Source organism: Mytilus californianus, unplaced genomic scaffold (assembly GCF_021869535.1).
Source record: "Mytilus californianus isolate M0D057914Y unplaced genomic scaffold, xbMytCali1.0.p SCAF_7, whole genome shotgun sequence".
In the NCBI taxonomy this organism is placed as follows: Eukaryota; Metazoa; Mollusca; class Bivalvia; order Mytilida; family Mytilidae; genus Mytilus; species Mytilus californianus.
This window is the reverse complement of record NW_026262723.1, coordinates 96426613-96441468: the sequence shown is the minus strand read 5'-3', so window position 1 is coordinate 96441468 and position 14856 is coordinate 96426613. Positions and strand designations below refer to the sequence as shown.

Genomic DNA, 14856 nt, shown 5'->3' with positions numbered 1-14856 from the left:
CCATAAAAATATTTTTCTCTGAACTAACTAGATGAATAAGCCATTATAATTCAATGGGAGTGTGGAGATAGAACAATGTATAGTTCTGACAAAAACTCGTACAGTAGAAATCTCGTATTATATTTGTATAGAGAGATAGACCATTGCACTTGGATCTCAAATATATAGCTATCTCAGTTTTTATCAAAAGTGGCCATATAACACTATAAGATTCACACGAAGTTGTGTTATATCGATGTTGTAAAAAAAAAATGAAAGTACTGCAATTGAAAACATTCGACAATCTTCGACAGAAAAGGCAATTGAAGATTAAGATCTTTTCATTAAAGATTAGTGTCCATCTTTTAGAATAGACGTGTTGATTAACGTTAACTACAGCATTTCCTTAAATCCAATCATGCTTGACGTCTAGACAGGAAAAGATGCGTGTATTATCAGATCTAAAAATATATATCATATTTTTATTAGGAATGGTCGGCACAATATGTACGTCCACTCTGTGTTTTTGTTAGGTATCCATCTGATGAGTTAAGCTTTTTTCAACTGATTTTTATAGTTTGTTCTTATGTGATACTGTTTCACCACTGTCCCAGGCTAAGGGAGGGTTGGCGCCTTCAAACTAGTTTAACCTCGCCACATTCTGTATGTGCCTGTCCGAAGTCAGGAGCCTGTAATTCAGTGGTTGCCGTTTGTTGCTTTGTAACATATTTGTTTTTCGTTCATTATTTTGTACATAAATAAGGCCGTTAGTTTTCTCGTTTGAATTGTTTTACAATTGTCATTTCATGGCCTTTTATAGCTGAATATGCGGTATGGGCTTTCCTCATTGTTGAAGGCCGTATGGTGACCTATAGTTGTTAATTTCTGTGTCATTTAGTCTCTTGTTGAGAGTTGTCTCATTGGCAATCATACCACATCTTCTTATTTTTATATTTGATTACATTTTGAACAAAAACATTCACTGTTGTTTCATATTTTTAATCGACGATTTATTCTTCTAGACGATGTTTTCATATATATGAATTGTGATCTGTTGTTTATGACACATTTTTTAGATGTCTATCGAAGCCATTCGAATGCTATCTCATTTAAACATTTACTTCAGCTATCCTTTTACTCATATTAATTTTCATATTTACAACTATGTAAAAAAAACATCACAATGCAATGTCAAAGTACGAATTTAATAGACATGTCATGTATTCCAAACAACATTTGAACAGTTTTTGAACAACCGACAAAGGCAAATATGTTTTTGTTTGTTCAGTAATAAAGTTGCTATGGTGCAACAATTCATCAAAAGGTAGCACATTGTTTCTACATAGTTGTAAGAAGTTTTTTTTCTATTGTTGCAGAGTGCCACAGATAAAGGAGAATTATTCGTCTCATTGAGTTACAATAACAGTTTAGAAAGGCTCACTGTCGGTATATATGAAGGAAAAGGCTTTAACACAGATTCACCATGTGGTAAGTGAATAAAATCTAGTAAATATATGTAAAATGGGCGCAGTACATAATCATCATTGCGTCATTTGGTGTAAGGGACGTGGGGATGGGGGTGTTAGTACGGAATCACCATGTAAGTAGGAAAAACGATCACTATTGATGTATAGAAAGGAGTTCAAATACATCCTCAAATCAAAAAGACTTCTTATGCAGTTTAAAAAAAACGGAAATATTGTGAATAAATTTACTTCTACTTAAATAGATAAAAAAAAGGAGAAGTGGTATGATTGCCAATGAGACATACTGTCCATAGAGACAAAAAATTGAGGATTTAAACAACTTATTCAAAGGTCACCGTACGACCTTCAACAATGATATAAAAACATACCAAAACTTGTCATATAAAAAAGCGACAATGAAAATCTTATTTGGTTTCTCTTTTTTCCTTATCTTTGCTTTTCCCCCATCACCGCCATTTTTGGTACTCATTCATAAACGTTATCGAGAAACGTATTAACTTATTATTCAACAATTAGGATAAGTCAATGTAGAATCAGCGAGTGAGTTTTTGACACATATAAAATAAACCGATTAAACGAATACTATAAAAATGTCACGATACACCTAAGGTAATTGTAATTTTACCATTCCAGAGCAGTTCCCCTCCCCTACGCTACCTCGATTTTTATGGGGTTTGTGTTGCTTAATCTTCAGTTTTTTCGTCTTCTGTTTAGTGTTTTTTTTTTGTGTACTGTTATAAGATTTGTTTCTCCTTTTTTATCCATGATGCCTATCCATGTTCACCTTACAATTTTGATTGTCCCATTGTAACCTCTTACTTACTTTTATGATCAAGTATGGTTACAATAATTATTATAAACGCATAAATATTCAAAAACAGCCTAAAGACCAGTAAGCAAATCTAATGAAAGACTTCCTTCTTTTTATTCTATGACACTATAAAGGACAGCTCGAAAGGGTTAACTGTCCATCCTTCCAGCTATATGGACCTTACTTTTTTATCAATAATACATCTTTGAAGCGCTACAATATTTGTTATGTTGAAGAAGTTGTAACGATCAAATGATTTGATATGAATGTCTAGACAACGTCAATAGAATTACAAAAACACCAGAAATTCATGTCACAAAAGATTTGTTCAAGTATCATCATGATCATAATCTTGTAATTTATTTCAATGATTCCTTTAAAAACTTCCAGTTAGAAAATATTAACTTAAATAATCGCATTATTGATTAGCTATCAAGCAAGATAGATACTATGATTTGATAGGATTATTCTGCTAGTTGGGGTTGTTTCCCTGCTTGTTGATACTTCTAAGAAAGATGACGAGAAATATGTAGGTTTATTTTATTCCAATATAATATTAGTGTTTTCTGCATTTAATGTTTAATATAAAAGGAAAAAGAAATAGTCTTGTCTCTTTTTGTCATCTTAAATTCTAAACTGATATACTTCAAATGTTCACAAGACATTGATCTGTAAGATATCAGTTTTAATTTGAATCATGTGGTGTATGCTTCAAATGTTCACAAGACATTGATCTGTAAGATATCAGTTTTAATATGAATCTTGTGGTGTATGCTTCAAATGTTCACAAGACATTGATTCGTCAGATATCAGTTCTAATATGAATCTTGTGGTGTATGATTTCATTTTTGCTTGACGGATAATCTCCAAAAGCGGCCTCATTCTGTTACTTTTCTGTCAATAGTTATTAATATAGGTATCAGACTTGACTAAAAAGATATGTCTTATTCAGAGATGTTGATGTGAGCTTAACATCTTTGGATTATGACGTCACAGTTATAGTACACGTGCAAGTGATGCACAAAAGTGACTAGACTATGTGATCGTATTCATTTTTTTAATTGAAATTAATATAATTTTTGAAAGTTTGAAGTGTTGCATTATTATTCAAGTAGCAGGGGCCAAATAAGTATAGATTTTCGGGTTTTTCTACACATTGATATTGTAAAATATCAGCCGCAAGTCACTTTGTGAACCTTTTTGGCGAGTGAGCGCAGCGAACGGGTTAGAAAGTTTCATATTGTGTCGAGCCGCTGATATTTTACGATATCTATACGTAAGAAACCCGATAATCTGTTTATCGTTCTAGTACTGGTCTTTCCCCCCGCCCTTAGACTGTTTTACGATTGACGAAAGCAAACTTGATATCGCTTCATCACACATTGTGTCGTCGCTGGTAACTTTTCCTCAGACATTGTGACGTCGCTGATAATGCCTGCTCACTTTTCAAAGACGTGATAATAGTGTTACGGAGCGACTGACCAGGGGATATAGGCGTAGGAAAGGACGATAATGATAATTAATGTGCAAGATTGTTTTTCTAAATAAAGAAAAATAAATTATTTACTGAATTATTTAGACTGTTTTTACAAATAACAAATATTTGTTTTTGTTCGATTCAGTTTCTTTTCAACTTAGCCATATAAGGGGAGTCAACATGTCACACGATCTGGAATAGGAAGCAATCTGTAACATTACAGATTAGACGGCTATTCTGAACTCTAAAGATCTAAGACAGTGGAAACATTTCGCTAGTTAGTTGAGAGTATGTTACGGCTGAGAATTGGGAATTTGACAATGGAAACGCTGAATTCATCACGTTTGTTAAAGATCATTGTTTGAAGTCGTCCATCTGTGTCAATACCAAGAAAAACTCCAGACACGAAGCTGACCTTCTGGTTTCGGTAGAATCCTTAATAGGAGGTTCACTGGGGGATACAACGTATGAGATACAATCACTCACTATAATGCGGGTTATTGAGTGACAATATATCTGAAAGTGAAATTAAAAAACTTATCGAGATGCTCTTTCTTTTTGTCATTGACAAAGTAAACACAGTCACAATTCATCAAAAGAATAGTCAACAAGTGCAATTACTTTCAATCTTGTAAATTATCTACCCTTTTTATAATTGGATTTATATGGTAAAATTGCGACCGAATCCCATATTCTAATTTTTCCTCGGTACATCTTATGACGGTTTATTGACAGGAATTCTTGATTTGGTCCAAGGGCTAGACAACATTTTAAACCCTGTCAGGATGTTTCGTCTGAGTAATCCATATATATTTATTGCTGTGACTGTATGAACGGTTTTATTGAATTGCTTTTACTTTCCCATATATTTATTTCTCTTGACGGGAAAGGACAAACGTTCCTGATTAAACTCTATGTGTGGATTAATGACTTGTACATGACACGGGGAAAACACATTCGTCATATGTAGATTGTGTTACATAAGACATGATGGCCTATAAAATAGTCCGTGTAATCACAAATTTTCCGATAGGATTGATTTTCCTTCAAACTGAGTAAGATCAATCAGTATGAAAGATCATCAAATACTGCAAATAACTGTTTGTGTTGTTAGATCATAGAAACCAATCATATACAGTTCATATGATGCCATGGTTTAAAACTTTAATTGTTTGTGTTGTTTACGCTTTGTTATATCATGTTTAGAAACAATATTGAAATAAAGTAGATAAGGTAATTAAAGTTGGTAGAAAAAAAAGTGTTAAGTGAATTGTTTTTGTGAAAAACATTCCATTAGAAGACATAGCAAATTGTTTTAATTTCCACATGGCATTTAAACCAATCTCGTTGTTTTGTAACATTTTGATTTCCTGAATAATAATTTCAAAGTTTTGTACGAAACAAAATAACATTTGACCATATTTACACAGTTACAGATTAGTTCAACTTTACTTTTTACTTTGAATAAGAATCAACAAAAATTATTGTGATTACTAGATTACATTGATTTTATGTTGTGTAACATTCTCACGCCATATATTTTGCCCAGTGCAAGAAATAATTTCAAAGATGTTCCCAATGATTCATATTTTATCAATGTATCAAATAAAAGGAAGACAGTATACCATAAAAATAGACAATTACCTTCTCGTTTTTCAAATTTCAGATTCGTATGTGAAAATTTGCTTGTTGGTGCAAAACAAAGTACTGAAGAGTAAGAAAACAGAAGTTGTCAAGAAAACGGACAATCCAAACTTTAGTGAATCGTTTACATTTAAGTTGCCAGTTTCAAATCTAGATTCTGCCAGTATAAACATAACGGCTATGCAACACCAAAGTGGATACAAAGGTAAGTAACACACATATATATATTGTATATAATGTTGTGTTTGATCTATTATTCATTCGTTGCCTGTTGTTGGACTATCAGTGAGCAGAATTTTAGTCACGACCCTATCATAAAAATTGCATTAAGGTTAAATTCGGAGCATTTTTTTCAGTATCAAATCGTAATCCGTTACATGCAGTTTCAAACACATTTAGCATGTGTACACAATTGATATTTTATAGTTGAAAACCGGGGCATCCTTTTCGCAACATTAAGATCCGCAAATATTAAGGAAGATGGCAAAAATGAATTAGAATGTATGTTAAAGTCATGTACATATGTTGATGTTTATTTATGTGTACTAATGTAACTTATTTGGAAATTGAACCTAATTGAATTATAAAAATGAAAAGTGTTTTCGATTTCTCGTCGCTTTTCAACAAGTATGAATAATTACATTACATGTATGTTTCATAAGAATCTGTACCTTTGATTGGCTGACAATATTAAATCTGGAGGCATTCCAAAATTAGATTTTATTGCAAAGTCACAGCAATTCATATACAAACAAACCAATAATTTGCTATAGGTCGAAATTTCAAAGTTGTAGCATAAAAATGTAACTATAAGAATTGAAGCTTCTTTTTGTTATCTTTTAGAGTTGTGAAAGCGGTAATTTGCGCACATTTTAAGTATACGCTTGTGCGCTTCATACAAAATGAGATTCGGTAAACGCTTTTACACCCCAATAAAATTACAAAAAGAAGCATTAAATTCTCAAATTAAATGGGACATTTAATTTTTATGAATGAGACAGATAATACAAAAATACAGAAATGACTTTTGTGTGCAGTTTTCATGTTTTCTATAAACAAACACCCCTTTTTCAAAATTATACTTTCTCATTACACGAATTTTTTTAACACAAATATAACTGTCTTAAAACGATTTTGTGAACACATTTATTAGAATCGATCAAGGTAATTTTTCGCACTTGTTCAAATTATTATATAATTCCACTATTAGAACATATCTTTAAAAAAATGTACATACACATCTTTTTCATATTTCATATATCTTAGGTCTTTAGATACCAGTATTGTCGTTTGATCTGTATTTGTAACGGTTGTGTTCTATTTCCGATTGTGACATTTTGACTGAATGTGAATGCGCATTGCGGGTGATGCATGCACAGAAAGAGATTCTCGACCTGTCGACTCGCCCGTTCCCTCTCCTTTTGGAGTTGATGCGATTCCATCAGTTTTGTTCGTTAGCTTTATTTGGCTCTTTCTAATCGATTTACAAGAATGGAATATCGGTAAACAACTGTCGGCTGAATCTATTGGTCCTTTGTGGATAGTTGTCTTATTGTCAACAATACCACACATCTTCTTATTTTTTGTTTTTTAAAACGAACAGAATAAAAGCTTATATATACATATATTGTCTTGAGAAAGCCTCTATTATGAAAAACTGCTACATAGAACACGTAGTATTGAGAATCGTAACCCATGAGGGTATCTAATTTACACCAATTTATTATGGTGAATGCAAAAGGATAGAATCAATAATTTAGGAGGGGGTCGGGGTATTCCACAATTTAAACTTATTATATGGAAAGGCATGATATTGCAGGATATCAAATTACATTAAATAAAGTCTGAGTGTAAACATCAATACTACAGAAATGTTATATGTTAAGTTGTGGTATCTTCTTAAAGCTGTAGCTATCTGTAGAGTTCATTATGGTATTTTTTGTTCGTTTTTCTTTTCAGATAAAGTATTTGGACGGGTTATTCTTGGCTCATTTATGTTTGCACGTGGACGTGAATTAGATCACTGGAATGAAATGGTGGCCAACCAAAGAGAACAGACAACTCAATGGCATAGCCTTGTTTGAATATTCACGATGGTTCTAATAATTCAAAGTCACAAAAGTTGTGACAAGTGATTGTACCATAATCAAAAGAATCGATGTATTATGTAATTAAGGATCAATTGTAATGGTATATAGGTATCGTGGCCTGACATTTACCTATATGACGTAACACATGCAGTCAATTTAAAAACTTAAACAATAACGTGCAAACGCTTCGAATTAATTACTAAAGTTAAGGTTTTTGAACTTATTGTAACTGATGGACTATATTATATAGAATATAAACTGATATTTGGATGTGGTTTTTGTTGTTTTTATGTATTCGGTATTCCTTAAAGTAAAACATAATTGATTTGCTGCACACAAAGCGCTTTATTAAAATAAACTTTTTTTTAGATAGACTTGATACTGAAAGTTAGGAAGCCAAACATTTACAAAGGCTTATAATTTATAATAATTAAAAGGACAAAAAGGGGGTAAGCTAGCTCGGAATTTCTATCAAAACAAATCGTATGAAAAATGCACACTTTGGCATCAAAGGTATTATAATGATAGACTTTATATAATTACTTACTTAAACGATTAATTATATCGTTTTTCAACAAAATTAAAAATCATAATGTAATATAATACAGTATATCGAAACCACGTGACAAAACATGTATTTCTGGGATTGCCTTCTTTATATGGACTCAAAACCAGGTAATTGTTTAAAAATAATTTGATGGCAAAACCTTTCGGAATGTTGGGTTCTCAATGTTCGTCTAGTTTGTATTTTCTTTGACCTTTTCACTTTTTTGATTTTAGCGTCACTGATGAGTCTTTTGTAGACGAAACGCGCGTCTGTCGTACAATATTCTTAGCCTGGTATCTTTGATGATTTATTTTTTTACCAAAAAGTCATAAACAGAAACTACATAGCTGCATGGATATTGACAGACTTTATAACATAAAATTAAGTTCATTGTTTATTGTTTTGTGATGCAGTGGACAAAACATGAAATACAATATGCTGACTATGTTTCAATGTATATTACACAAATGTATATGTCTGAAGGGACGATACTTTAATCCCGTTGGTTGGGAACGTTTAATTTTGTCAGTTTTTATGGACTTCATCTTTTTGAATATACCTTGGAGTTCGGTATTTTTTAAATACTTTTTTTCCGATAAGTCTAAATAAATTGTTTCTTTTTCAAAATGTTTTACTTTATAAATAATAAGTAAAAGATATTTGTAAAAAATAGTAATCAGTTTTCCGAGTTAAAAGTATTACTGGAAAGAGATTTGAATATGCAAGCACTTTTTATGTTCGAAAACAGAGGACCGTCAACTTTTGGTTATATGTGGCCTTAATTGAATTGATTTTGGAAGGAATATGATGTCAAAATAATTTGTTACGTGTTTATATGAAAATTGTACATATTTAGATACAAATAAATTTTCATCGCAGTGTTTTTGGCTTATTAATTACAATAAAAGTTATGAACAGGTTATACATAGTAGACTAGACACATTTATTACAATTTTCGCTTATGAAACCCGTCATATCATATGCAATATATATAATTCCAATGTATTGTATACTAGTAAGGACTTCATAAGAAACTGAAAATATAAATATACAAAAACAGAAGGAGTCACATCAGGTATGTTCTCAGAAAAAGTTTGTTCAATTTTCGCTTATGAAACCCGTCATATCATATGCAATATATATAATTCCAAAGTATTGTATACTAATAAGGACTTCATAAGAAACTGAAAATATAAATATAAAAAAAAACAGAAAGAGTCAGGTATGTTCTCAGAAAAAGTTTGTTCTAATACTACTCCTCTGTCATGCAAGTCAATTGGACCTGTAGAATTGGTCATACGGTGTCCATCCCTTTTCATGGCAAAAGAAAATTTGGTACACACTTTATTTTTATTTGTTTAACTTGTGTTGTTAGCTTGATAGTTTCAGTGACGTTAAATAATTTTAATATTGCATTTAACGGCAAATCGGATAAGAAATTTCAAGTATGAAAATACTGTAAATAGTGAATAGAAACAATAATGATCATTAGCAATGTAAAGTAATATATACCTGTTACTAGGTAGGAATGTATGTCACTGTCCCCTATTTTTTGTTTATATAAAGAAATTAATATCATATGTTCTCTGTTAAATTTCCAGATATGACTGAATACATACACGCAAACAAACTTTTCGTCAAAAGGATGACATATTAAACTTTACTTCTGCTGATTTTGACAGTAGTGGAACCTTTACTGTATCGTATTTCAACATAAAAGATACCTAGATATTTGTGAATTTAGAACAACTTCTAAAAGATGAAGGAACAAATTGCGATCATTTTGACTGAGAATATGCATCTTGTTACATGAATTCTGAAATCCCAACTTCTTAAATGTGATTCTAAAAAATAAATCCCTTTTTATCTAAAAGAAATCTGAAATCAAGATTTATTTGTTTGTTTGTCTGCATTTTTTAGTCAGTTTTTGCTGCTGGGTCCCAATTATTGTCACATTAGCCTACTATGTCTGTTTGGGTTGTTCACCCAATTTTGTCAATAAAACGGAACTAGAAACAACTGCCGTACACGTGGGAGGTTTATATATCTTTAAAACCAGGTTTAACCCAGTATTTCCTTTGGAAAATGCCTGTACCAAGTCAAAATATGACAGTTGTTTTTCAGTCGTTCGTGTGGTTGATAACGATTGATTTTGTCAGTTGTTATAGACATCCCTCCTTTTTGGATTTATTTTTTTTTTTACTTTTTGATTAAAAGAACAATAGTTTACAAACGGTTTGGGTTTCATTCGTTGTTAATGATCATACGGTGAGCAGTAGCTGTTTAAATCCACTTCTTCATTTATTTTTCTGATCTTAGATTTTTGTACCTGATGTAAGAATTTTCAGCATATCGTTTTGTGATTTTATTCATGAAAACCCGCCCGACTGCATCAACATTTAGGTGATAATTTAAGGATATTTGGTTGTAAATGTAATACAATTAAGCATATTTTTTAGCAAAGAATACTAGTATGCTTGCGTCATTTTCAGTTGTAAGTCTTGTTTTCATTTTATAGTTCTGTAGTTATTTAATATCAAATTCCGATTTCATGATTGGACACGTTTTTTTTTTCTGCTACGCCTTTTGTGAATTCAATTTAAAATACAGTTGGTTCTGTATTATCAAAAAAATGATATGACGAAATAGCGAGGCAATCAAAAACAATGCCATAAAATACCAGGGTCAAAAGAAAAAATACGAAAGGCTATAGACTAAAATGAATAGTCCATAAAATACTTCATTGCAAATTAAAGATACACAATAAGGAACCCCATTGAAATCAGGGGAAAAGAAAGATTCTTCTGTTCATCCTCTAGAATTGGCATTAGTGACACGTGGGCCATACACTAGGACAGAAGCACGGGATTGTGGTCACAACATATAGAACATCTGAGGTCCTCTTGTGACACAGATATCCCATAACCGGCAATCAAATTGTGGTGGTTTCTGTAAAAGGTTTTTTTTTTTTCAAAAATGACCCAAACTATACTATAAAGATCCATCGGTTCAATAGCTTTATTGTAAGACGCAGCTCTCTGTCATGATAGGAAACGCAAACCCTGGAATATCAAATCAACTGTGAAATATCTATTCCATATACAGATGCTGCCGGTATGTTGATACATAGAACTGGAACGTTCACTAGGGAAAATTGATGTACTAGTAATCTATTTTGTCTAGTTCTCAACCTACACTGTACATTTCTGGAAACAGGTCAACATACGTACAAAGTATGAAGACGCAAGTTTTTTAACATTACAATCATTAATGGCAAATACTGTGTAATTTGATAAAAGGTAGTCTTCGATTAATATATTCATGTGAAAAAAGGGTGTTTATGTCTTCTGATAGGTTTTAATCTTAAAATAACAAAATGCTCCGATGGTTGGGTTCCATCATGAAGAGACCTGAACGAAAGATATATATTATTACAATATGGTAGGATAAAAATCATGCTTTTTGTTTCTGTTTCAAATGAAAATGTCCTACAATTGGACAGTTATTTCCAAATAACAACATCAAACACTTGCCCTTAATCATATATCACTTTCAGGATAATTGACAATCCCACGATATAGATCTCAGATGATTAAGAATTTAAACAGGTTGCTTGATTAAAAGATTCAAACTCTGGCTATGATGAAGTTCGGAAAAAAACGATATTGGATAAATTTCCATGACAAAATATTTTATTTGTACATAAACATAAATTACCGTTCGTCAGATGTAGTGTTTTTTTATATTCTTCTCTAACTTGACAGCTACAGTAAGGTTTTCAAAGATGTGTTGCTTAAGTCATATTCAATACATCCATTAAATTCTAGACCCGTCGCTGATGTCAAATTGAGTGGTTATTTCGGTTACAAATCAGTACGTTTCAAATCATATTCACTATAAGATATTGTGTATCATCGATGTCATGAGAAATCAGATCGATGTGACACAGAAGTATTTTCAAGATTGTTTCAAGTGTAAAAACTATATGCAGTATCAATTTAATTACTCTTTACCTTGTATGTCTGTGACTGAACTTAATGTTTATCAGAGGAACATAAACAACTGCAAAACCCTTATTGAGGTAATTGTGTTTCAAGAAATTAAATAAATTGAACCATATTAGGTTGACGAATTATCATGCATTTTGGTTTTAAACTTTCTTTGCTAAACTTCCTTTTCATTGTCACATTGAATCTGTTTCTGATATAAACCTTTATTTAAACCCTTTGTATGCTCAAGATCAAAGTGTTTAAGAGACTTACAAAAGGCATAGCAGGAAACTCATTTACGAAGAACGAATGAGATTGAATCAGCAAATGGTCTTAATATGACAGTCATATTCTATTTGTGTCTGTCCCAAGTCAGATTCCTGTAGTTCAGTTGTTGTCGTGTGTTTCTTTTTTCGTTTGTTGTTTTTAGAATAAATTCACCCGTTGGTTTTCTCTTTTGAAATGTTTCAAATTTTGTCATGCTTGGCCTTTTTGTTTCAGGCAGATTGTTGTCTCATTGGCAATCATACTTTATCTTCTTGTTTTTTTATATTGATATTACATATATTGACAGTCTAGTCTTACGGCATATCTGATTGAAATAGTTTCTAGTATTGTCTTAGAACAATAACATAAGAGCTCATTTCACAAATCAAATAGCTAGAAGGGAAAAATATTGTTTAATTGTTACATGCTTAACGTACAGTGACACATATTGCACGCAAAATTCAGGACGAGGAAGTAAGTAAATATCGTTCAAAGTTATATTAATTTTATTGATGAATGAAGAAGATAATACAATCTAGATACAATAGTGCAAAAATGTGATTAGCGATGTTACTTTGACGTCATGATCATGTCGAAATTATCATATTTGACGTTAAATAGTTATTGTATACATAGATTTTGGTAAAATTATATATGACCAACCTGGCACAACAATATACTCTAACATTTCTTATAGCAAATTAACTTTATGGGAAAGGTTGTTACGTATATCTAAAAATTAAAGACTGCATAAAGACTGGATGTTTTGATATTTTAAAAGGGTTTTACTTATAAGCAAATATTGTGAAGACCTAAAGCATATTATACAATCGGTCTAGCTAACCTTAGATTTGAATTAAATATTTTCTTTTCGTTTCATTAATATTTTAAATTTTTGGTGAAATTTTAATCATTCAATGTCTACGTCGAGTAACAACTCCTCTAGTAGTTCGTCATCCGATGATATATTGTTGCTTGTGCTGTGCTCTATGTAATCTTCTGTTGAAAGATCATCCCTAATGCTTCTCGGAAATCGTTTATATATGTAACATCTGCTATACTGTTCAATTATATTCTTAATTTCGGCAGTTTTGGTGTCTTCTTTGTATTTGTCTCCCTTTTCTTCAAACATGTGCCACAGTTTCGGAATCAAACAAATAAAAAGAGCTGTAATAGCTTGCGTCAGTGTCGACATTTTACTTAGTTCTTTAAATGTGAGAAGGATTGAAATGGACATATATAGAAGAATAACAATGAAGGTCAGTTTCAGTAGAGAAAAAAGTATTTCAATTCTCAAGGGTCTGTAGAACCGAACAACATACCGAAATAAAGGTTTGGAAACAGAAATCGTGCATTCATTACAACTAATTAATGGAACGGCTTGGATATGTTTTCCTTTTTTCATCTGTATGCAGATGTTCTTCACTGTTTCAAAAAGGTGTGTGTATACATCTTTTACATGGTGTATGCTTTCTGTGACATATATTATAACTGTTATCGTGAAAACTAGATAGCCGTAAGTAAAATTTGGATACGCAATAAGTCCAGCGAAAGAGTACGTACAAATCCGACATAAGAATATAAAGCTCTCAATGAAAAGTAGCGAGAATATGTAAATATCAAAGGCAACACATACGGACATTAATACAATTACTATAATACCAAAAACAAAGCTAGCTGATCCAGTCTTCTTAAAAACGTGCACTTGCTTTACAGTATTATAATATGCATTTATAATGATAATGAGAAATCCTACTACAGGCAAACCGTATACAAATATTGCTAACACCCATTCAACAACACATATAAACAAATAAATTGGGATCAAAGCAGCAGTAAGAGCTAGTCTATATAATATTCTATTTCCTGTCAATACACTGATATATCCATTTATTCTTCTTTTCTGAATCTGGAACCCAAGATTCCAAAATGACGGATTGATAAGCATGTAAATATTGGCTTTCAGAACTGAATATAGTCTTGTATATCCTGCTTGTCTGTGGATATTCAAAACAGCCCCTAATTTACCTTTCGTACTTATATCAACAGTTAATAAAGACGTAAATATGTCTGCCTTATCGTCTATTCCTTTATCAACAAATTTACTCAAATTAGATGGAATACAAAGCAGAAAGGCACTTGAAATGTAATACAATCCTAGTGCAATATATGGACCTCCAAAACACGGCAGAAAACTGTATCGACTCAGTGAATATCCAGCAGCCATGGATATCCAATTGAATAGAACTCCGGCTTTAGTGCTGCTGACGACATAATCCTTCAGGAAGTAGAAATGCGATATAACTTCTAAAACAACAAACAGCGAAGTTGAGAGGACACAAATAATTTTCAACAGTCTTGAACAAGTCTTTCCGGAGGCGTAAGCACGGTGAAAAAGATAACTCAGAACGTTACCGAATGATAATGGATTTGAAATTAGCCATTCTACGTTAGCAACTTTGTCATTTTTATATTTTTTTTCAGTGTACTTAAGAAATAGTAGTGGTAGGAAAAGAAACAGGAACCAACCTATTACATAAGGAAAATTCCACCATAAACCACTGT

At 31.8% G+C, this 14856-nt stretch overlaps 1 protein-coding gene across 3 annotated transcripts in view; it reads left to right on the top strand.

The window, feature by feature from the left end:
* The window catches only part of LOC127708859 (synaptotagmin-15-like), a 153246-nt gene extending 144330 nt beyond the window's left edge, over positions 1 to 8916 (top strand). For all 3 annotated transcript variants that reach the window (XM_052214027.1, XM_052214028.1, XM_052214029.1), the window contains 3 exons: positions 1356 to 1467; positions 5421 to 5603; positions 7358 to 8916. In XM_052214027.1, coding sequence (XP_052069987.1) covers positions 1356 to 1467; positions 5421 to 5603; positions 7358 to 7482 — 420 coding nt within the window. In that variant the 3' untranslated portion in view covers positions 7483 to 8916. The remainder of the gene's footprint in view (positions 1 to 1355; positions 1468 to 5420; positions 5604 to 7357) is intronic.
* Positions 8917 to 14856: the final 5940 nt, after the last annotated feature.